At 41.4% G+C, this 22,231-nt stretch overlaps 4 protein-coding genes across 4 annotated transcripts; all 4 read right to left on the bottom strand.

Annotated features, from left to right (window-relative positions):
* Positions 1–5,481: 5,481 nt before the first annotated feature.
* On the bottom strand, positions 5,482–6,542 carry LOC135640457 (ethylene-responsive transcription factor ERF039-like). Its single transcript, XM_065154910.1, has one exon. It carries the CDS (start codon positions 6,406–6,408, stop codon positions 5,701–5,703), a length of 708 nt encoding a protein of 235 aa, XP_065010982.1. The 5' UTR covers positions 6,409–6,542; the 3' UTR covers positions 5,482–5,700.
* A 2,024-nt stretch (positions 6,543–8,566) lies between these two features.
* LOC103987836 (protein GRIM REAPER-like) lies at positions 8,567–9,364 on the bottom strand. The gene has a single exon (XM_009406256.3). The coding sequence runs from the start codon at positions 9,319–9,321 to the stop codon at positions 8,881–8,883; it is 441 nt and encodes a 146-aa protein (XP_009404531.2). The 5' UTR covers positions 9,322–9,364; the 3' UTR covers positions 8,567–8,880.
* Positions 9,365–10,314: 950 nt separating this feature from the next.
* LOC103988416 (early nodulin-like protein 4) lies at positions 10,315–11,014 on the bottom strand. Its single transcript, XM_009406947.2, has 2 exons — positions 10,852–11,014; positions 10,315–10,751 (listed from the first exon to the last, which is right to left on the bottom strand). The coding sequence occupies exons 1-2, from the start codon at positions 11,012–11,014 to the stop codon at positions 10,315–10,317; spliced, it is 600 nt and encodes a 199-aa protein (XP_009405222.2).
* A 792-nt stretch (positions 11,015–11,806) lies between these two features.
* Positions 11,807–17,007, bottom strand: LOC135640458 (floral homeotic protein AGAMOUS-like). Its single transcript, XM_065154911.1, has 9 exons — positions 16,881–17,007; positions 16,548–16,772; positions 13,759–13,840; positions 12,850–12,911; positions 12,673–12,772; positions 12,518–12,559; positions 12,389–12,430; positions 12,151–12,305; positions 11,807–12,054 (listed from the first exon to the last, which is right to left on the bottom strand). The coding sequence occupies exons 2-9, from the start codon at positions 16,727–16,729 to the stop codon at positions 12,051–12,053; spliced, it is 669 nt and encodes a 222-aa protein (XP_065010983.1). The 5' UTR covers positions 16,730–16,772; positions 16,881–17,007; the 3' UTR covers positions 11,807–12,050.
* Between the last annotated feature and the right edge of the window lie 5,224 nt (positions 17,008–22,231).

Here is a 22,231-nt window from a genome sequence, read left to right as displayed (position 1 = left end):
CACCATAAGCAAAGTCCACATGATCGAATTCTAGCCCAAGATCTTACTCATATTTCTCTAGCAAAATAGATTCTATTAAAATAGAGCAAAAGTACCGAACTTGATACGTGGATGTCTACTTGATAGATAATGATAACAATTAGTATACAAAATCCATCATGTCAATCTTAATCATAATGAAAAATATTCATAATTTAGGATCGATAAATATAAATAAAGATGTGTTCATGGGGCTCTCTCTCTCTCTCTCTCCTTCACTATCTTTTTTACGTTGAATGTTTGTTAACTTAGGAATTGAAAAGATCATCAAGTTCGACATCAATCTTTATCTTTGTTGCAAGAAAGCTCGTGAGCGATCAATTTATTTTTATAAAGTCTTTTACCCCCTTAGTCGACAAGTGTTTATGTCCAACCAAGATCAAATTGGATTGCCTCCTTCCACCTAAGTGACCAAAAGATTAATCATGATGGAGGGCTAAAAAAAAAATGTTTGATACAATGATGATATATTCAATTTGAATAACCCAAAATCTTAAATCAGAAAAATTATGTGTTACAATAGAAAACACATAAGCAATCTGTTTCAGAATTATGGATCGTCAAAACTGCACATGCGTGTGCATATATATATATATATATATATATATATATATATATATATATATATATATATATATATATATATATATATATATATATATATATATATATATATATAACCTTTTCCATAGCATAAGAAAATATACGTGATATACGTGGGAGTGCTATGTGGACTTTGGATGATATATGTCAAATATATAAATTTTTAGAGATAAATTGATGTGACATATTTTTGACATATTTTTGAAATCCTTTTGAGATTAATTGATAATAGACTCTTTAAAGAGCCTACTCAATAAGATTATTATGATGCTTAAGTTAATAAAAAATTTAGATGATCGGTAAAATAGTTGAAGTAAAAAAAAATAACATGTCTCTCTTGGTGGTTAGAATGCATATGGAGAACGTTTTTGATAGAAAAATATAGAAGATAGAAATTAAAGATAGAAGAAGTTGTTTTCCTTATTAATATGTTCTCTCTGTTTATACAAGTTATGAGAGAGGATTTTCTTCAACAAAGTAATATATCCTTATACAAAGAAATCTTATATGCTATCATGCCCCCAAAAGATATGCTCCTATCAAGGATGTCAATCTTGGACTGATATAATATAAATAGTTTACGAGCGAGAGGCTTCGTGAGTGAGTCTGCTAATTGATGAGCCTTATGTACATGAGAAACACATAGTTGATATCGAACAACTTGATCTCGCATGAAGTGAAACACCGAATTAGCGCATAAATAAGTAGCTCCGACATTATCACAATATATTGTAGAAATATGAGTGGAATTAATATTGAGTTCCTTGAGCAGATTTATGATCCAATTGAGTTCTATAGCGATAGTGGCGATAGCACGGTATTCAGCTTCAGTTGACCGTGCGATTGTCTTTTACTTCTTAGAACATCAATTGATTGGATTAGCTCCAAGGAAGACAATATACTCCGATGTGGTTGTTCTATCATCAAAGTTTCCTACATAATCAGCATCGACAAAGGCATGGAGATGAAGTGGAGAGTGTTTGCGGAGAAAGAAACAATGATTGAGGGTCCCTTTAAAATATCGTAGGATTCGTTTAACTACATACCAATGCATACTAGATGGTCGCTGTATAAATTGTAATAATTTATTGACTGCAAATGAGATATCTAGATGGGTGAGAGCTAAGTGCTGTAAAGAGTCAACTACTTGTTGGTATTAAGTGGGTTCCGTAGTAGGACTTCCATCATATAATTTGAGTGATTCACTAGTAGTGAGGAGAGTTGTAACCGCATTTGAATCATATATGTTTGTCTTTGATAATAAATCATGAATGTACTATCTTTGTGACAGGAAGAGACCTGGAAATGTATATGTTACTTCTACGCCCAGAAAATATTTTAAAGTACTAGATCTTTAAGGAAGAATCGATCTACCAATCACTTGATGAATGTTTGGATCTCTATAGGATTATTGTCTGTAACAATAATGTCATCCACATACACTAGAATATATATTGTGCCTCCATATTGTTGTCATAAAAATAATGAGGTATCTGAGATCTACGTCTTAGGAGGCATCCGAGGACACCAACAAATTCGGCAATGACTTTCGTGGCTAATGAGAGGGTTGTCGATCGACTATAACGTTGATCGGTGGTGCCAGCGAGTGGGACGACGAGTCTGAGATCATAGGTTAACTTGATAGACCGAAATAGAATGGTTACAATGGCAACAGCAACGGGGAGTCACGATGGAGTAAGGTCTGCGACTAAAGAGGAAAAGAACAATATCACGGATCGAGGAGAAACAGAATTTCTAACGCAAGAATTGCTATGATATATTTATAGAAGAATATAAAAGATAGAAATTAAAGATAGAAGAAGCTGTTTTTCTCATTCATATGTTCTCTCTATAAAATCTTATCTGCTATCAGTTTTATAATATATTGGGTTGATAAGTTAAGGCTAAGTAAATATTAAAAATTATTATATAAGTTATCCGAATAATAATGAGTCATACAATCGTGTGTATCGAACCACTAAGGTTAGAGTTACACGATAACAGTTTACACTAAATTGAATGCCAAGTCAATACTGGTGATTAGTTGTTATCCTAGCAGTATTTTATTTCTTGAACTTTTTCTCTAATCGATTCAAAGTAATGTCATGCACTCGTTCGGTTCTTCGTGATATGATTCTTTCCTATATCCCCGAAATCAAATGGAGAGTTTTTATATTAACAAAAGAATATTGAATTTCGAATAAATTCTCCATATACATACATCCACCACTTAGATTTGTGGCAACCATTTAATGAACCGATAGCGAATATTTTTCCTCCAATATATAATACAGTGCTCCATTGTAGAGAGGAGTCGACTAATCTATTTGATTTGCGCACACGAGGAAGTTGACCTTCCTTCCTTCCTTCCTTCCTCCCCTCTTTTCTTCTTCCTCGTGCTACAATTCTCGAAACGATTGGGAAGGTCGATGGCGGCCGAGAGAAGCTTGCAAGGTGACGCAGTCCACCTCATCGGAATAAATAGTATTGGCAGATTGAGGGGCCCGTTGACCTCGGAGGTACAGCTCCATTGTTCTTTGACTGTCGCCGGGCGCGGAACGTGTCACGCAGCGGCAACGCCGACGGTCGCGTTCGTCCGACAACCATCCCGCCGGATCGAGCGAAGGATTTGGGAAGCGGCTCTCTGTCGGTCAGCTTTCCGTCGCTGGATTCGCCACACACCACGTTTAGGCGCACGTTCTGCAATCCAAGCCATCCGATAGTGTCAACTTGGGATCTCGCCAGGACACAGCACACCGATCGTGACAATGCAATGTCCCGTTCATGAGGCGATCACCCGAGTAACTTGTTCTGATCATGACCGCGACGACGATTCGTCTTGGAATCGCATTCGCATGACTCTTCGTTGCTTCTGTGTCTTATGTTCCCAAATCCGACTCATGCAACCCAGCAATCGATGCGTGGATTCTCAACTCCACAATAAATTCAAAGGGACAGGAAAACAGTGCTCCCAGCATGCGAAAAAGGGCTCGAGACAGAAGACTCGAACGAACACTTTCGGGAGTCGGTGCAAAGCAATCCTGCCACCATTCGTCGTGCCGTCGGCCGTCGCACATCGACGTCAAATCTGGAAAAGTCGGCTGCCCGTTTGGCTACAAGATCTGATCAATTCGGACGTGCCGAGAGCGATAGATAGATAGATTTCCACGTGCCTTTTCACTGCGTGAAGGAGGCCACTCGTCTTCGTTCCTGTCGGCACGCACCTCAGATTGTCCACAATGATTGGGGGTAAAATCTTGGAGATCAAAGTGGGGTCCGGAATTATCTTCATGAAGAACATGGCTTGGAAGCTTATGGGTGTGGAAATATTGAATGCCAAGGTGGTCACTCTTTTAAGTTCCACCAACCACGTTGACCGATCGCATACGTAGACAGTATCGCTTTGAACGCGTTTGCGCTGGAAAGATCGCGTACGGGGTAGAACAAAGCATCGGCATCGGGATCTTCTCCGACTTGCATCTTATTGGAACCACACAACACCTCCATCTAATCCGTCCGTCTTATCCATCATCGTATCGCGGCCGTCGAGCTTGTCGGCGGCACGACCTCCTCAAACATTCCGCGGCGAGACTGTGCCTTGCATAATTACTCTCGTACATATGACACCTGTCCTATTATTGTTGTCATGAAAAGAGAGAGCAACGTTGTTATCATCCTCTTATTGCACTCTTTATCAGTTACATACAAATTATAATTATATTATACAGATTGCTGTAAAACATTCGTCAACGGATCATTTATGTTTATTTTATAAGATTATTTGATATTATATTTTTGAAGTATTTTATAAGATTTATGCCTTACGTCCTACTTAAGTGCATGTCTACGTGAGAGAATAAATTATTGCGAGGAAAAAGAAATGAAATAAAGAGGAGCGATGAGCACTCGCTGTTGTTGAAGCCGACTGGTTTGCCAGCACGCAGCGTGCGTGAGAGAAGGAGGGGCTGTGGCTTTCCTTCTCCTCCAGATTGTTGCCATCCTCGACACCTCTTTGATGTAATACGCCGAACAACTCGCGGGAGTGCGGCCACGAAACGTGACCCAACACCGCCTTTAAGCCGCACGATCGGACACCAATGCCCCTTTCATCTCAATTCCCTCGAAACAGGGGACGAACCCAACTCGGAAAGCCGCTGAGCACACGGTGGAGGAACAACAGATGAATCCGAAGATACTTGCTTGTTTTTCCTGGATTTTGGTTTGCTAGTTAGATTCAACTTCAATCTGGCAGAAAGATTTGATTCCGGCGATAGAATCTCGAAGATGATTCTCTAAAATGGTAAAACAGAGCAGCCATTTTGCTTGCGTGTCGTCACGGAGCTGCCGTTGCAACTTGGTATTTTATTCTTCACTAAATCAGGCAAGTTGGATCTCGTGATGTCTTAATCTTTGAACAAACGCTGCAAAACCGCGCTTGAATTGCTGGCGGCTCAGCGAATGATGGTGGTATGTGTGAGAAAGAAAGAATATGAAAAGGCAGAGCATCGTTGTCTGTTTAGGTGTAGGAGATGCCAATTGGCATGTAATTGTCATCGGGTGAAAGGAACCACTTAGCTTGGTAAATATTATGTTCATAAGAGTGCAATCAAAATGCATCTTGAAACATTACTCTGTTTCGGATTAGTCTAAGCAGCAATCATTAAGCTTGGAGATTTTGGTTGCCAATTAATATTGTGGATTTCTTTTATGAGTACCTTTCTTTTGTAATTTTGTCTCTTTCATAAATAGCCACAATCCAACAATAATTGGATAGGAAAAATTAATAAGATTCTAAGCATTCATTGTATCTCTTTCATGGGCAGACAACCACAAAACAAATGACAGCATTTTTGTTTTTCTACACTCGTTTTCAAGAGCACTGTACAGATCGATTTTACCCACAAAAAACTCAGGAAAACACACACAAGGAAGAGACAAGATTGACTGGAGAGAGAGAGAGAGAGAGAAAGGAAGGAAAGGAGGAAGAAAAGCTCTTCAGCCCAATACAAAATTAGAGGGCATTAGTGACTAGAGAGAGAGAGAGAGTATGATTGAGGCTTAATAGTCCCAGAGAAGAGCTTCGAAGCCGGTGGGATCCAATGGCGGCCACATCTGGTCGGGCTCGAGACACAACTCGGTCTCCACCCACGGGGACCACGAGTAGGCCGCGTCGTGGAACACGAACTCGCCCCTTGAATGGGCTGAGTCGAGGAGGCACCCGTCAAGACGCGGTAGCTCCACTATCTCCCCGAGCTCGTCGGAAGTGTCCGGATCATCATCCTCGGGCGCCGCTGGAGTTGGGGCCGGGTCCATGGCGGCGGCCATGGCGGCGGCGGCCTGGACGTCGCGCGGGGAGAGAGTGGTTGGGCGGGGAAGGGAGGCGGCGAGCTCCGGGAAGTTGAGGACCGCGGCGGTTCCTTTGATGTTGAGAGCGGCCACGTCGTGCGCCCGCGCTGCCATCTCCGGCGTCGGGAACGTGCCCAGCCAGATGCGCGACTTCTTGCGCGGCTCCCGGATCTCCGACACCCACTTCCCCCAGCTCCGCATCCGGACGCCGCGGTACGCCGGTTGCTGACTCCCGTCCCGCGCCCGCTTCGTGCCCCCTCCGGTCTTCCTCGCCGCGGCAGAGGTGGCCGTCGTCTGGTTCAATGCATCCGTAGCCGAAAGCACCGGAGACGGGGACGAGGAGGTGGTGATGGAGGATACGGAAGAAGACATCGAGTGGGCGCTGCTCTCCGGCTCAGAGCAGTTGTGTGCATCCGCCATTGATGCCCAAAAAACTGATCTTTTTGGCTGGGATCCGTGTGCTATTATCCCTCACGGATACTGTTGGTGGCAAAAGGCAAACTTTTCGATGGCGTCCTCCCGTTGCCCCCGTGAAGCAGGTTACAGAAAGTTAATAATGGTGGAAGGTGGCGCGTGTGGAGGCAAAACAAAGAGTTCCCTAATTTTGGCTCAGAAAGGTAGGCTTTGAGACCTGCGTCTTTGTTTAATTAGGAAGACGCACAGCTTGCTCGCAAAGAAGAGAAACTGGCATTGATAATGGAGGCTGGAGTGCGCTGATGGTTATGTATAGCTTCTGGAACAGAGAGACAGACGTATGACGATTATATTAGAAGGAGTAGCTGCAGGACTTCCTGTACGAGTACCTTGACCGAGAAGAAAATGAAGATTCAAGCTTTTCTTGGAGGCAAACAGAGCAACCGTCAATGAGGTTCTCCGGTGCCTCAAGAAAGAAACAAGCCGCACGCTTCTACAACGGACTCAACACCAAGGAAGAGAGAGAGAGAGAGAGATGAGGAGGAGGAGGAGAAGAAGAAGAAGGCAGAGTTGGGAGGACGAGGTGCAGGGGAAGGAGGAGCTTTTGTAGAGGCGGGAGCGTGCGGTCTTAAAGCGACCCGCCACCAGCCTCGCTTTCCCTATCATTTCCTCAGGACGCTTGCGCCCACTTCCTTTCGGATCATGCTTAGTACAGCAAGAAGTGATCCCCTTGGTTTCATCTTTTTACTTTCTTCTTCCTCTCATCACTCTGTATTCCCTCTCTTCACCATTTACCACCCAAAGAGCCATTCAATATTAGTCTCGTCACCCGATACCTATTATCAATCTTTTTTGTACAATTGAGATAGATTTTTCTTCCCCCCGTAGACCTATTAAGAATTCAGACATGGTACATCTCTTCTTCAGACGACTTTGTATAGACTTGCACTCCACTGCTCTGACTCATCCTGTAGCGCTATAGTTCATCTGACTGTATTGAGATTCATAGGTTTTTTGGTTTTGTTACGACGGAGGAAGCCACAGTTGTCCTCCTCAATCATCTTCATGGATGGTTGGTGATGTTGTCCATGGCCGAGAAGGGACCAAGAAAAGAAAGAGGCAACTACTGGGTCGAATCTGTACGGTGACGTTCTTATAGCTGAAGCCGCCTCCTACTTCCATGTTATGTTTCTTTCCTGTGCAGATGAAGATGGCTGCTTCTATCTTCTTCTTCTTCTTCTTCTTCTTCTTTTCCTCCGATTTCTGCATAATATCTCAATCATATACAACATTTTTCCAAGAACATTCGAAGGCAAATCAAAGATGGTGAATGAACTGTGGAGTCCTCTCTTAGCCATCTAACACAACCCTTCCGATATACTATTGCCAAGGCCGTGCTGTTAATTCGGATGCTATTTTGGTATCTATGATTAATCCTATTACTATTGCCATCTAACACAACCCTTCCGATATACTATTGCCAAGGCCGTGCTGTTAATTCCGATATACTATTTTGGTATCGATAATGTACTCAAATCACATAACCAAATTAGCTATTTAAATCTATGATTAATCCTCAAATATTAGATTTTCAATAATCTTCTATCATGTAAAGCGTACAATTGTGACCATCGTTGTGTATGATTGAGTTCATGGATTGGTCGACTGTGATCACATCCTCAAATATGTGATCCTCAAATATGTATCGCAGTGACCACATCCTCTCCAACCAGAAGCCAAGGTCAAGAAGAAGATGGGTGCAACCTCACATCTTCCAAAAGAATGAACTATGATGCATCTTCTAATTTGCCCTTCTGCCACATGATCTCCTTATCAACTTGATCTCGCAGCAATTTTTCCTGGCATTGGCTTCGGTAAAGCACGAACAGATTGAACAGAGTATTGTCTGCAGAACGAAGAAAAAGACTTTTTTGAGCAATAAATTCAAGGTTGGTTGAGGATTAAAACAGAGCAATAGAGGTCAACAAACATTGTCGATTGTTTGTGGAACTCTCTGAGGAAAATGATACTACTGAAATGGAATGAAAATAGAAAGGGGTAAGCTGTACCAAACCTGAGATCCATTCCCTTGCATCTCTGATGGTGTGCTCTACTCTTAGATAAGCGAGTCAGACAATGGATAGGAAAGCACAACATTCATGTAATGCCACATACATCACACACTGCCAAGAATATTGATTGGTGATAACTGAGGAAGGAAAACAATGGACATGGGGGCATGAGTCATGCCTTTGCCCTTATTATTATCACTCTAAATGAAGAGATGAGATTATTACGATGCATTTGTATACGACACCAAAGCTACAGAGATCGGAGAGTATTATCAGGCAGATAGAACTTGCATCCATCTCTCCTTGCTCTCCTCTCCAACCTTAGTACGTAATCTATTATATATATAGCTCGTATCACAGTCTTCACGCACACCTTGAATACCAATAACATGGACGATCGACCAGCTCAAGCGTAGCCGCAGCTCCCGTACTCGCATCGCAACTCCGCCTGGCACGCCGTTCCGCACTTGCCGCAGTTGTTGACGTCGTAGGCCACGGCGGTGCACTTCCCGCTGCAGCAGAGGTGGCCGAACCCACACTTGTGGCCGCAGACGCCGCAGTTGTTCCGGTCGGAGAGCACGTTGCGGCAGTGCTTCTTGCAGCAGTGCAACAGCTGGCGGCCGTCCTTGGCCTGAACCCGCTGGCAGATGTTGTTGGTCACCGGATCGCATCGGTCCCCCTTCTTCACCGCCGCCAACAGCCTGCTCCCCGCCCGCGGATGGAGTCCCATGAATTGGCTGCTCATCATGCTCGCGTACTCGTCCTGCGTCGCGTACGCGACGGAAGAGATCGCCATCAAGAGAATGGAGACGACCAGTCTCCGAGATGAGAGACTGGCGGTGGCCATTCCCTTCCCTCCTCCTCCGCACTCGATCGATCTCTATGCTTATGACGAGCGTGGGGTGGACCTTTTGAACCTGAGGCTACCAATATAATATCCATGGATTGACCCTAAATAAAGCCACGAGCTCACATTCCCTGCTCTATCTCCACCTGATCACTCTCAGGGTTTGCTCTCCAACAGAGAGGATCAACAGGGAGAAGCACGTGAGCTGCTTCAATTTCTGCCTTCTTGCCAACTCATGGTTCTCACTTCCCGGAGCGATCCTTTCATTGGATCCCGATACTGCAAGCTGTTCCCACTCGATTATTATAAGGCGGCCATCATAAATAGGAGAACACAGATCAAAGGAAAATAAGCTAAATAAATCAGCTTAGGGTCTCTAATTGTAAGGAAATTGATGCCGACTTGACAAGGAAGGTGTTTAACATATTCGTAATACTATGTTCAATTTCTGACGTCTTGGAATGACGACGGATAGTGTGGTGTGATCCAATATTCCGGCGGGTAGTGCGTCGAGAGGGAAGGGGAGAGCACTGTTCCTCGTGAAAGGGCACGTGATGTGCCCCTTAGATCAAGGTCTTCGGTGCAACGCGAATCTTGATGCGACGGTGATCGTTCGATCCACCGATGGTTCCTCCCGTGTCGCGCGGTGGATTCACGTTGATTCTTTATTTATTTTTCATACGGGGCACGTCCTAACACTGTAAGCGTTAAACAATGGCATTGGGATCTTCTTTCTACATCAAAAATTGGTTTCTAATCGGAGACGTCGGCATTGCATGATTCGCATCCCCTGAACGTTGACCGAGTTCACATCGAAATTGTGGTCAGCCCCACTTGATGAATCTTAGGTGATAAATAAAAATATATATATATGCCAAACAAATGGACATAAAATTATTTATTCTGAGTTTGAAAAGGACAGAAAAAAAATATAGATTCTAATATTCTAACACTTGGACACCAATGCATCAAAGGGAAGTCATTCCCATTGCATCAGCCAAGGAGGCGGCCCAACGCCATAAGCAGTGTTAGTCCAAGAGAAACTTTAGAAACAGCCAAATCGGACGCAGATGACGACGGCCGTGGCGGCAACGGCGTCGATGGTGAATTTCCGGGCGTCGATGGGGCAGAAGCGGGTGATGGGTATGGGGATAGAGACGGCGTCGGTGGTGGCCAGTATGGAGGCTCAGCCGGTGCTGGCGGCGGACTGGGTATGGGGTTTCTGGTCGCCAGCACGACCACGATGAGCTTCTGGCCGTGCGCACAATGGCCGGCGGCGCCACTGATGAAGTAGAAGGGGCCTGAGCGGTTGAACTGGAAGACTGAGTTGCCATCGGTGTGGCACCCAATGGGATCGGCCACGTTGCATGAGTTGTAGTCAGCTTCGGTCACCACGAGAACCGAGTCATTCCCTTGCTTGTACTTGAATACTACAGCGCAAAGCAATCACATTAAAACCTCTACAAGTTACAGACGTGTACTCGGAGAGAGAGGTAGAGAGAGAGAGAGAGAGAGAGAGAGAGAGAGTACTGAGCCTGTCATGGACTCGAAACCGGTTCCTCCCAGCCCAGCTGTTGTAGCTCTCGCAAGGGTGTTTCACCCAACCATGTCTTCCACCAACGTAGAAGTCATAAGCGCAGCATGAAGACATTAGGGCCATCAGAACTCCCACCAAAACAACAGCCGACCCCATCTGATCGTTTACGAAGAGAAATTAGAGAGAAGTCTGTGCACGCTTCTGAGAAGGAAATATGTTTGTATATAGAGGGAGGGAAAGCTAACAGCGAGAGGGGACGTATAAATAGAGAGATAGCGAGAGAGAGAGAGAGAGAGGGGATGAGATGATGAACGTTGAAGGGAAGAAGAATTAGAGCTGGTCATTACAAGGAAAATGTGGGTAATGAGTAATAATAATTCAGACGTTTAGGCGTTTCCTTTAGGATTAACTCTGGGCTCCCTCTTTCCTATTTTTGCCTCCCCAAAGGGATCCACGCCACGAAGAAGAAGAGAGTCAGTCCCTTTTTCCTTCTTTCTCGGCAACACAGTATTTGCTAAGAAATTGAATTAATTTGAAGTTAATGGACAATTAGTGACTTAATTAATTCCACAACATTTTTAAATGGATACACTTATAATAAATCCGTGGCAAGTGATAACTTCTTGTATGCGTTTGCTTATTCATATTTCTACTTCCACTCTTTCTTGAACATCAAAAACCAACATACATTTTATAGAATTATAATATATTAGTTTTCATTAACATATGTTTCATACTCTAGACTAAAGAACACAGTATCACTGAGGTGGCTTTTCTGGCCTCCTTTTAGGTATGTTTCCAAAGCATTACTCCACCAACTATGTTACCCTACTGTTAAGTATCTTATGGTCTCAAGTCAGATCTGTGCTGCCTCTTTGTCCATTATCACTTACAATTCTTGTCCCCCTCGAGTTTTAAGATTAGCTAAAAGAAAATTCCAGCTAAAACTAGCAACAAGGTAATGGCTATTAAGGACACGAGCACAATCTTACAAGACTGTTAGTCCATGCAATAAAAGAGGAAATGCTTGTCCTAAAGTCTGCCAACATTAGACCTAGATGATCATTTAGATAACAAGTTCAGAGAAATCCAGAGACTCGGATTTCAGAATGTTACTTACCGAGTGCTTCCCGCAGGAACTAAGCTCGATTGTCTACAGAACCATTTGCAAAAGCACCGAGTAGACACCATTTCATCTGCAAAAGGATCGAAGGAGCAATTGATTTGCACTGGATGAATCAGAATATACCAAGTTGAGAGTTCCATTAGTGTTCATGACTATTTGACCGTACCCAAGTTGGAGGCCTGCTTGCTGGTGCTGGGAATAATGCTGAGCGGGTTGCAGAACTTGCAGGAAGTTCCTTGAATCAAATGGTGTCAAGATCTCGTACTCACTTGCTGAAGGCAGACTGTTCATCTGTTGTTGGGCTCTCTCATTCTCTGTTATCTGATACCGGACCCATTTTTTTCAGCTTCTGCATCTTACACAAGAGAGAGAGAGAGAGAGAGAGAGAGAGAGAGAGAGAGAACCTTGTTCCTTAGGAAGACATTGTCATTTTGCAGCTCCATCTCCTAAACAAAAGAATTCAGAAGGATTTAATTGAAGAAGTCAAGAGATATGCCATCATAAGATATATAGAAGGCGAACTGTTCTATTACCCTTTTCTGCATGTACTCGATTTCAGCATTCAACAGCTCGTTCTGAAATAACCAACAGCTTATGTTAAGAACACACAAACTTGTCTAAATAGATAGAAATGGAGAGGATCGATCCTTATGGCAAACAACTTGAACCGAACTCAGAAACACGATACCTTTTTGGTTCTTATTTTGCTTATGCCTTTCTCCAATTTATTCTCGAGTTGCTTCATGTCTCTGAGGCTCATGGAGCTGAGACCCTCACCCATCAAACTCCTAGTAAGCAATTAGCAACTCATTAGAGCCACCAAATGCCAAGGAAACAAGCCATGATCATCGATGATCGAAACTACCTGTTGGTGCTTTGTATGTGGTTGATTTGCTGTTGGAGTTTTGCTGATTCTTGCTGGTAGTGCTAAGAATCAAAGAAAGAGCAAAGTCATGAGGTGTTAATTTCAAGCAACATTGATAACAAATGTCAGACTGCAGAAAAGAAAAACAAAACTATACTTTAAATTCGTCGTCAAGCATTGTAATTTTTATCGGAGCCGAAAAAACATTACATGAAAAGTTTTTATTCTGTGATTGTTGCTCTGAATGTATTCGGAGAATCCAGTTTAGGTGCCCATGTCTGATTGCATAGCCTCGAATATGGGCACAAGAAAATGAGTTTAGGTGTTACAACATTTTGACAAGTGCTACATTCATAAGAAACATAAAGAAAGTATAATTGCAAGACAATTTTCTTCTGTAAATCACAATGAAATCTTCAGCTGATTAACAATAAGAACTAATAGAATGTGATCAAACCCAAAGGAAATTAAGAACCGGAGAGAGTAGGGTCACCAACCAAATGTATCAAGAACCTAAAAACACAAACAACTTGGTTGCATCAAGTTTCACATGAGATCATCATTCTGAAGATCTACTAAAACCCTATGACAAGAAATGCTCTGATCGCGTATTGAAATTTCTCGATCCTGATATAGAATTAATGATATCATTGACAACCGATACAAAAAGAAAATTCGAGATGCAAAACCTAGTATCGGGTGTCGAAACTTGTAGGATGTCATCATGAATAAAGGTCTTCGACTTATGAATAACAAAATAGTTTGGATACATCTAGACATCACATATTCGATGTTACAAGTTCAGCATTATCACAGATCTGACGTTCCTGGACATGTTTTGGTAGTGTAAAAATGATCACAATTGTTCAGTCGTGACATATGAATTGCATGCAACTTCATAGAGCTTACCTGAGCATTAAGTTGCGGGACAGATCCGGTGCCGGCAGTATCACTGCATGCTTTCTTATACCTTTCAATAGTTGCTTTCACACTGCACAGAAATCATAAGTTAATTCGGCTAATGAAGCAGCAAGTTCATGTTTGAGAGTATATTCTTGACTGATACTTAGTGAAAGAGATCTTAGAACAAAGAAGACAACAGGAATATAGCAGATAACACCATACTCATGCAGCTCATATATGCCTAAAACGTTTTCTCAATTCTGAGTTATGGTTGAGAAATGTAAAATGGACCTTTTTCTTTTTGTACAGTATGCAATAGCTAAACTTGATTGAAACTTTGAAAAATTGTCCACAATTTACTATGAGCTGAAGGATGAAAACATTGTTTTCAGGTTATTTTTCAGGGATAGTATCTTTTTTCGCATTACCAATCAAAATTGGTTCATTCCTTTACTTCTTTTCTCTCTTATATTTAGTGCTTTTATAATACAAGATTTACATAAGTAGACTAGTTTTCTAACCTATAGCTTTATTGATAAAATTTATAGTACCCATTATCCAAAAATAAATTAGGATCAACGCCACACTAACCATATGTAGGAACAATAATTCACCCTATATATATGTTCGACCCGACTGACTCTTCTCGAACTCGATTAACTGGTATGCTAATTCAAGTCAAGGACTTAGTACTTGAACACACCTAATCCAGTTGGCTTGATTGAAATCTAAGAATAGATTCCCTTTGACATCCATGATGTGCCATTTTAAGATACACTTTCAAGGAAAAACATCCCTACTCCCTAACCTTAGTAAGGATAAAAATGATAATGAAGATTGAATTTTTTTTCCTCATCAAAACAGGAAAATCAAATAACATCCAATAAGCCATAAGCTTTTATTGTATGGTTTTCTTAACTTAGATTATGCCTCATAGCTTTTTGCAGTCAAATAGTAAAGAAATACATCTAAATTAAAGTGGTCAAAAATAGAAAGGTCTCGGATTAAGGTTGAGACAAACGTTTGCAGAATCTTTTACTGGCTTTTATCCATATCAAAAACCTGGGAAATGTTACCCTGACGAAGAAATGGTTTAGGATGAAGACTTGACAGATCATCAGTACAGAGCATGTAGATAGTCTAAGAAAGTTCTTTAAGCTCAGACGAATAATCAAACATCAGTTGATGGAAACCTAAACGTGACCGAACAACATTGTGTACTTCCAAATCTGTCGTCGACAGCATGTGAACGAAGTCCCCAAAAGATATTGTCATCAGTAAACATCACTGTTACGAATCTTAGACGCATCACTCGAGTGTCTCTTCACGGAACATATTGTGTTGCCTGCTAAATCTAAATGCTGTCTATGGCAACCATAGACGCCATCTACACACCAAGTACACGCTTTGATATCAAATGAAGGACAAGGTCAGATGTCAGCGCAAAGACCAGATCGATCTCTCCGTTCCCAAAGCACCCACCCCACTCCTCCTTCCGACCTGTCGCTCGTCACACCTGACCTGTCCTGGAACCTTAGTTTCCTCGAGGATGCGATTGGTCCCTGTCGGCCACGTCGGCGTGAGATCCCACGCATGATTGGCTGCGCTCCCGCTCCCGCTCCCCCGTTGGGCCCACGTGGCGTCGAGGTGGCCTTTGTCCGCGGTGCAATGACCGCGGCTCGTCACTCTTTTGCCCGGGCCTCGATGACCAACCCCGCGGTCTTCTCTCGGCGGCCTCTTTCTCCTGACCGCTTTTGTAGCCTCCCCAAGCATCACTCGGTGCCAGTACATTCACCCCATTGGCGCCTCAGTCCTGTCCTCTTCCCGTACTCTAGTCTCTCTCTCTCTCTCTCTCTCTCTCTCTCTCTTCCTGCAGGCAGGCTCTCTCAGAATACTGTTCTTTTGCACACTTCACTCGAAATCTAAATCCATCATGATAGACGGGTATCAAGATCTTGTTGAGAGGGAGAGAGAGAGAGAGAGAGAGCAGGGATCGAGCGAAGAGTGAGAAAAAGGAACAGAGAACCCTAACACGCTCCAGAGGAATGTAGAGAGAGAGAGAGAGAGAGTTGTGACATGTGATAAGGGTAGTGGCTCTTTGGTTGCAAGGAATGGGCAAATGAGAACGTGACAGCTCGAGAGCAGCCTTTCTTGCCCTCATGGGTGACGTGAAGGGAGAGAGAGAGAGAGAGGAGGCGTTAGGAAGAGGAGTGGTAAGAGGAATAAAGGAAGGGAAAGAGAGGAAATGGCAAAGCTTAGATGCAAAAGGGGTGGTTGAAGGAGATCATATGACCCAAGGCGACCGCTGCCCCATCCAATGCCAATACCTCACTCTATGCCATTCCTACGACCCCCGTTCACTGCTGTGGACGCCGCTGATCTGTGCTTCCACCCAACAAAGCAATGAAAGGGAAGGAACTCTCCACACAGACTAACACCACCCAAATCTATGTAAACAACCTCCCCCACCAATGACATGGGGCTTACCACCACTAGATCTACTCTAACAAGCTCAGATCTCAGCTTCGCAAACCAGAACTAACAAAGAAATCGAACCAAAAGGAATAAAAAAGCTTCAAGTGGTTCTCAACCTTCCAAGAAAGCAGAAGCTAGCTGTGATTTGGCCCTCACTGCAAGAACAAGAACTACAACGGACTTATGCAGTTTAGCTTATAGCTTAGCTACGCTTTTGTGATGCACAAAAAGAGAGAGAAGACAAAGGAAACCTAAGATCGGAGAACTTGAGCTCTGCGCGTGAAGGGAGGAGGGGGAGGGGGCGGAGGAGGGAACAAAACCTGTTGTTGGCGTACTCGAAGAGGCGGCCGCGGCTGGAGAAGACGACGAGGGCGACCTCGGCGTCGCACAAGACGGACAATTCGTAGGCCTTCTTGAGAAGGCCGTTGCGGCGCTTGCAGAAGGTCACCTGCCGGCTGGTCGTGTTCTCGATCCTCTTGATCTCGATCTTCCCTCGCCCCATCTTCCCCGCCCTCTCCAGCGTTCCGATCCTTTAATCCCTTCACCTGAAACGGTAGAGGAGATGGATGGCGAGGTGAGCCAGGGTTTTGGCGATCTCAAGTAGTCTATGCACGCAGCGAGATGGCGAGAGGGTTTGAGGTCGAAGCAACAACCTTCGCTTTTGCTTGTTCCCGCTCCACTTCCTCCTCCTTCCCTGCCTATGATTTCTTTGTCTCAATCTATGGGAATTCCTGCTACGGTGTAGCAGCAAATGCAAGGGAAGGACTGCTCATTAATTGAGGCATCCCTTGCCATCAGTTTCGTGCATCCTATGATGGTGGGGGCTAGAGAGAGAGAGAGAGAGAGAGAGAGAGAGAGAGACTTCTTGAAAACGATCGCCAATGTGGTGTGCGTTAGAATTTGGGTTGAGTTGCACTCAAATTGACATTTCTGTGAGCTAAAGTCAATAGATTTAAGAGATTTGGGGAAGAACACATTGGTTTAGTTTGTGGTGGCCAAATCCGTTTCTTTTCTTCTACACTACATTACTTTTAAATGATTAATCCTCTTGAAATGCTTTTATCCAAGCATTTTTGTATCGCGAGCTATATTAAATGAATGTATTTTTATTAATTAATAATTATATATTACTTCGATAAAGAATAAGATGAGAGAATATAGTTTATGATAGTATGAACATGTGCGATACGGTAGTCAAAAAGAGGTGAAATGATTAATATTAATGATACAACGAAACGAAAGATAAAGAAAAACATAAAAAGATCTTAATAAAAATTATAAATAAATATTTAAATATATTAGACTTAACTATATTATAATTCTTTATATATTTCAATGACGATAAAAGAATTTATTATTATTGTATAGTATTATTATATTATAAAAAAAAATTCTTCTACTTTGTAAAAATTCTCTGTTTGCAAATTGATGATAAAAGATAATGGACACTATGAATCACAATAAGGTGACCAATTAGGAGTAATTGCCTCCAATAACATTAAAATGATCTCTATAGCTATTGCTATGATATGCCTCCTCTTGTGGATTTCTAGTATACTACAAGAATGGACTCATCCTTCTTTATCTAGCCATCATGTGTCTCGATTTATGCACCTAAAGGCTAATTATTCTACATCGGGGCGGCTATGGCCTACTGTTCATGTTTACATACTACGTGGGCATAAGTATATGCCTCTCTATGTGTTGCTACATTAAAAGACTTGCCTTGAGCACCTATTGTTGGTTAACCTTAATTGAGGCTCTACCCATAGAGGCAATGTTAGAGATGAGGCTCAAACGAGCTTTCCCTATTAGTTCTTATGTGGTATTATTATTACGTGACTTGAACTCGAGTATTCGATGACATTTATATGACAATTTAATTCCATGTCGTCTTATGTATGGATCTCACATATATATATATATATATATATATATATATATATATATATATATATATATATATATATATATATATATATATATATATATATATATATATATATATATATATATATATATATATATATATATATATATATATATATATATATATATATATATATATATATATATATACTCATCGCATCTTAATTCTATTCATGTAAACAACTTTTGGTGAAGTCTCCATTATTACTTGGCGTTAACTAGTTTAGCTTCTACATTATCAGTTGTTGATGCTATAAATATCATTTTAGTCATTTACCTTGAATATATATATATATATATATATATATATATATATATATATATATATATATATATATATATATATATATATATATATATATGACAATATAATTCCATGTCGTCTTTGATCTCGCATATATATTCCTATCACATTTTCATTTTATTCATGTAAACAACTTTCGGTGAAGTGTCAATTATTACTTGATGTCAGCTAACTTAGCTTGTAAATTACTAGATGTTGATGCTATAAATCTCATTTTCATTATTTACTTTTACGTAAAAGAAAAGAGATCTCATATACTAAATTAGGATTGGCTGATCATGTTAGGATCAAGAGCACACTAAAAGAGGGGATGAATTAGTGCAGCAGAAAAGTTATGCGATTTCAGAAAATATTTCGGACCTTCAAAGGAAATCAATTCGGAAAGATAACTACTTTAATTAAAAGAACATAAATATAGTGAAAGTAAGATGAGGAGAAGTATTTTGCTATAAAATGATTTACAGTTAAAGAAGATTACTCAAAACGAAATGCAAATCAGATTTTAGAGTGGTTCGGTTAACGTGACCTACATCTACTTCGCCGATTTCTCCTCCGTCGAGGCCACCGGCATTCACTATTGATCTTCCTTTAATAGGCGAAGATCAACCTCTTTACAGTCTTCTTCTCCTTTTCTCATGTTTAGGAGTCAACCTTTACAGGCACTTACTCCTCTCTTACAGTATTCTAACACTTCGACTAGAGGAGGATTCTCACAAGAGATTTCTACAGCATTTTTCTACTCTTAAACTCTTTGTGCTTATATCTTTTAACCAAGGATGAGAGGGGTATTTATAGGCTTCAAGTTAATTCAAACTTAGAGCCTAAAAACATCTCATCCCAAGTTTCCCGGGCACGGGTGGTACCACCGCTAATGTTAGTCTGACATTGACACTGCACTAGGCGATACCACCACCTGACACTGGGCGGTACCACCACCTGTAGCCTCTTAGAGGTTGTGTCTGGGCGATACCATCGCCTGACATAATCTCGAAGATTGTGCTACGACGGTGCTGCATCTTGAGTCACTATTTTAGGCCTCTCATTGGGCCCAACACAATCCTTACATGGGCCCAACTGGCCCCTAATTTAGTTGGCCCAAATCCAAACTCAATTACGTATTAACTACGATTCCTAAGACATATTCTAAGCTAAACAAGTCCGTAAGTCTAGTTTCTTCCAGCGAGCTTCCGGTGATCTTCTAGCGAACTTTCGATGATCTCTCGACAATATTCCAACGGACTCCCGGCAAGCTCCTAGACTTCACTACGATCTTCTTGGTGAGTTTCGACAAGCTTCTCTAGTAAGCTCCGAGACATCTCTAGTAAGCTCCGAGACTTCTCGGCTGGTTCCGCCAGAACTTCCGACAAACTCTCGAACTCCCAACGAAGTCGCATCCTTGACTCCAGAACTTCATTTTGCTTCATGCCTTACTATCATAGTTAATCCTGCACATGTAAAAACATACTTCGATCTAGACAATTAATACTAAGTATTAATCATGTTGTCCGGCATGTCATTGGTCCCTCGACACTTCGTCTGATTCTTCGACGCATCGTCCTCTCTAGCAGCCTATTGCCCAATCGGCTAGTTGACTCCATAACTCCGATATCTTTGGCGCAATATTCGCTCTTCTTGGCCCGAAGCCTTCTGTCAATACGTCAACCGATCCACCAGCTCGACGTCTAATCTTCTGACATGTTTTCCCCTAGCACAACATGATTCTTCCTGCTTTAATTGTCTCATCCTGATCAAAGCATCCTACGTCACTCAAAAGGCAGATTAAATCATAAATAATTATCAATTGGTTTCATCATCAAAATACGAGATTCAAGCGAAAAATATATTCATGTTATTAGCATCTACATGGGTATCCTTATGTCTATGTCATCCAAAAGATTTAATTATGTCTTGTTTATGTCAAGACAATAGCTTTAAGAACTCAACACCTAATTTTTTTTATAATTTTTAAAATATTTATAATTTTTGTAAGATCAAACTCGAACATTGGAGACAACCAAAGGTCTAATTTAGTGGATGATGTTGCATATAAAAATATAAATAAATAAAAAATAATAATTTATAGTTCTAGTTATTAAAATATAAAATTAGAAGATCGGTCCAAATAATCGTAAAAATAAATAAAAAAAGCTTTTATGACTATGAACCATCTAGAAACTCTTGAGTGAAGAGTCCATTAATGTCTTGATCAACCCGACGTAGTATAGATTCATATTCGCAAGATTATTTGAGATACCTCTAGAATAAAAATGTCGATCTCCCAATGTGTCACCTGTACAAAGACAAAGGTCAAAAGAGACTTCCCGACCCGATCCCTTCGATACCTAAATTAGTAACCTAATGTATACAAGTACAAATGTGAGTAGTATAAAAAGTAAGTCTTTCCTCCTTGTGTTGAAGATAAACTTTTATATATGATCCTAAATAGGCAAAATATTTCGTAAAATATTCTGTGATGAGACAATCTCTAACCACATTCAACAACCTCTCCTTAATCTCTTGTCCATATGAGTGATAAATGAGGGACAACCTATAACCATATGTCTTAGACCCTTCTTCACATAGGCAGGCATGTGGAAGGTGTCCTCCGTCTTCTTTTTTCCACCCTAGGGCACGTGATAGTCATGTGTCAAATGATTAATTGATTATGCATGCCCTATTAGTAACTATTATAATTATTTTTAATATCTAAGATTAGGATTTTTAAATTTTCTAACAAAAAATTGATAGCAAGATTGTGCAAGAAAACTATTCTCTTCTTTCATTTTGTCTTCTCAAATATCTCCATGGTTGCTTTGGCTTCACTTTTGACTCTTTTTTTTCACTTTATTTTTGTTATCATGATTTAATAATCACAAGTGCATCAAGCTCGATAAGAGACTTGAGAACGATCAAATATATATAATTTTAAAGATAATTTTCATGACTTGAAACATGTTATGTTACCTCATATATGTTAATCCCAAGTGGGTTATTTTATAAGGTGGCAACACATGTTGGCTTAGCTTCTTCTTCATCTCGACCTCATCAAAGACGGAGTTTACGATCAAACGACTGACTCTTCGAGTTTGTTTGAGTGTGTCATCTTCTTCATCGGCTCCCCCATAATTCTCTTCTAACCCATAATCTCGACATGGACAGGAAGGTTCAACTCACTCCATCCAATGAGTCGAAACGATGACATGTTAGTTGGATGCCGACCTCTTCAATGACATCTTCGAGCTCACTTATGCAATCTAAACGTTCAATGAGGCTTACTGCATCCTATGTAATTTTATGGCTTATATATATATTATATATCATCACTGATAACAGAGAGATTTTCTCTGATAAAAGAGAGATATTCTCAACTGCATAGCAGATGAGATTTCCTCAACTGCATGAGGAAATCTCTCTGCTCAGTTAAAGAAATATCCTCTTTCACCATGTATAAATAGACTTCACATGATACTACTTGAAGTGTGCTTTTTGCTTTATCCTTATAATTTCATTAATTTCATTCTTCATTCTCTCATTCTATCATGGTATCAGAGCGGCGTTCTCCTCTTTGAGTCTTTCAACCTCACCTATCAGCTTCACGTCAGGCTATGGAAGCTGCTGCTGCAACATCATCTTCCCACCTTTCATCGTCGCCAGCGCCCCGTCACTGACCTCTGCTCCAGATCTGCCAGATCTGCTCTGCTTCCGCGCGCTGCTCCATCGACCAGCTCCTGGCCTTCTCCCTCCAACGCCTCCGCCACCGCTGTCCTCGAC

Source organism: Musa acuminata, chromosome BXJ3-6 (genome assembly GCF_036884655.1).
Source record: "Musa acuminata AAA Group cultivar baxijiao chromosome BXJ3-6, Cavendish_Baxijiao_AAA, whole genome shotgun sequence".
Classification (NCBI taxonomy): Eukaryota; Viridiplantae; Streptophyta; class Magnoliopsida; order Zingiberales; family Musaceae; genus Musa; species Musa acuminata.
This window is presented reverse-complemented; position numbering and strand designations above follow the sequence as displayed.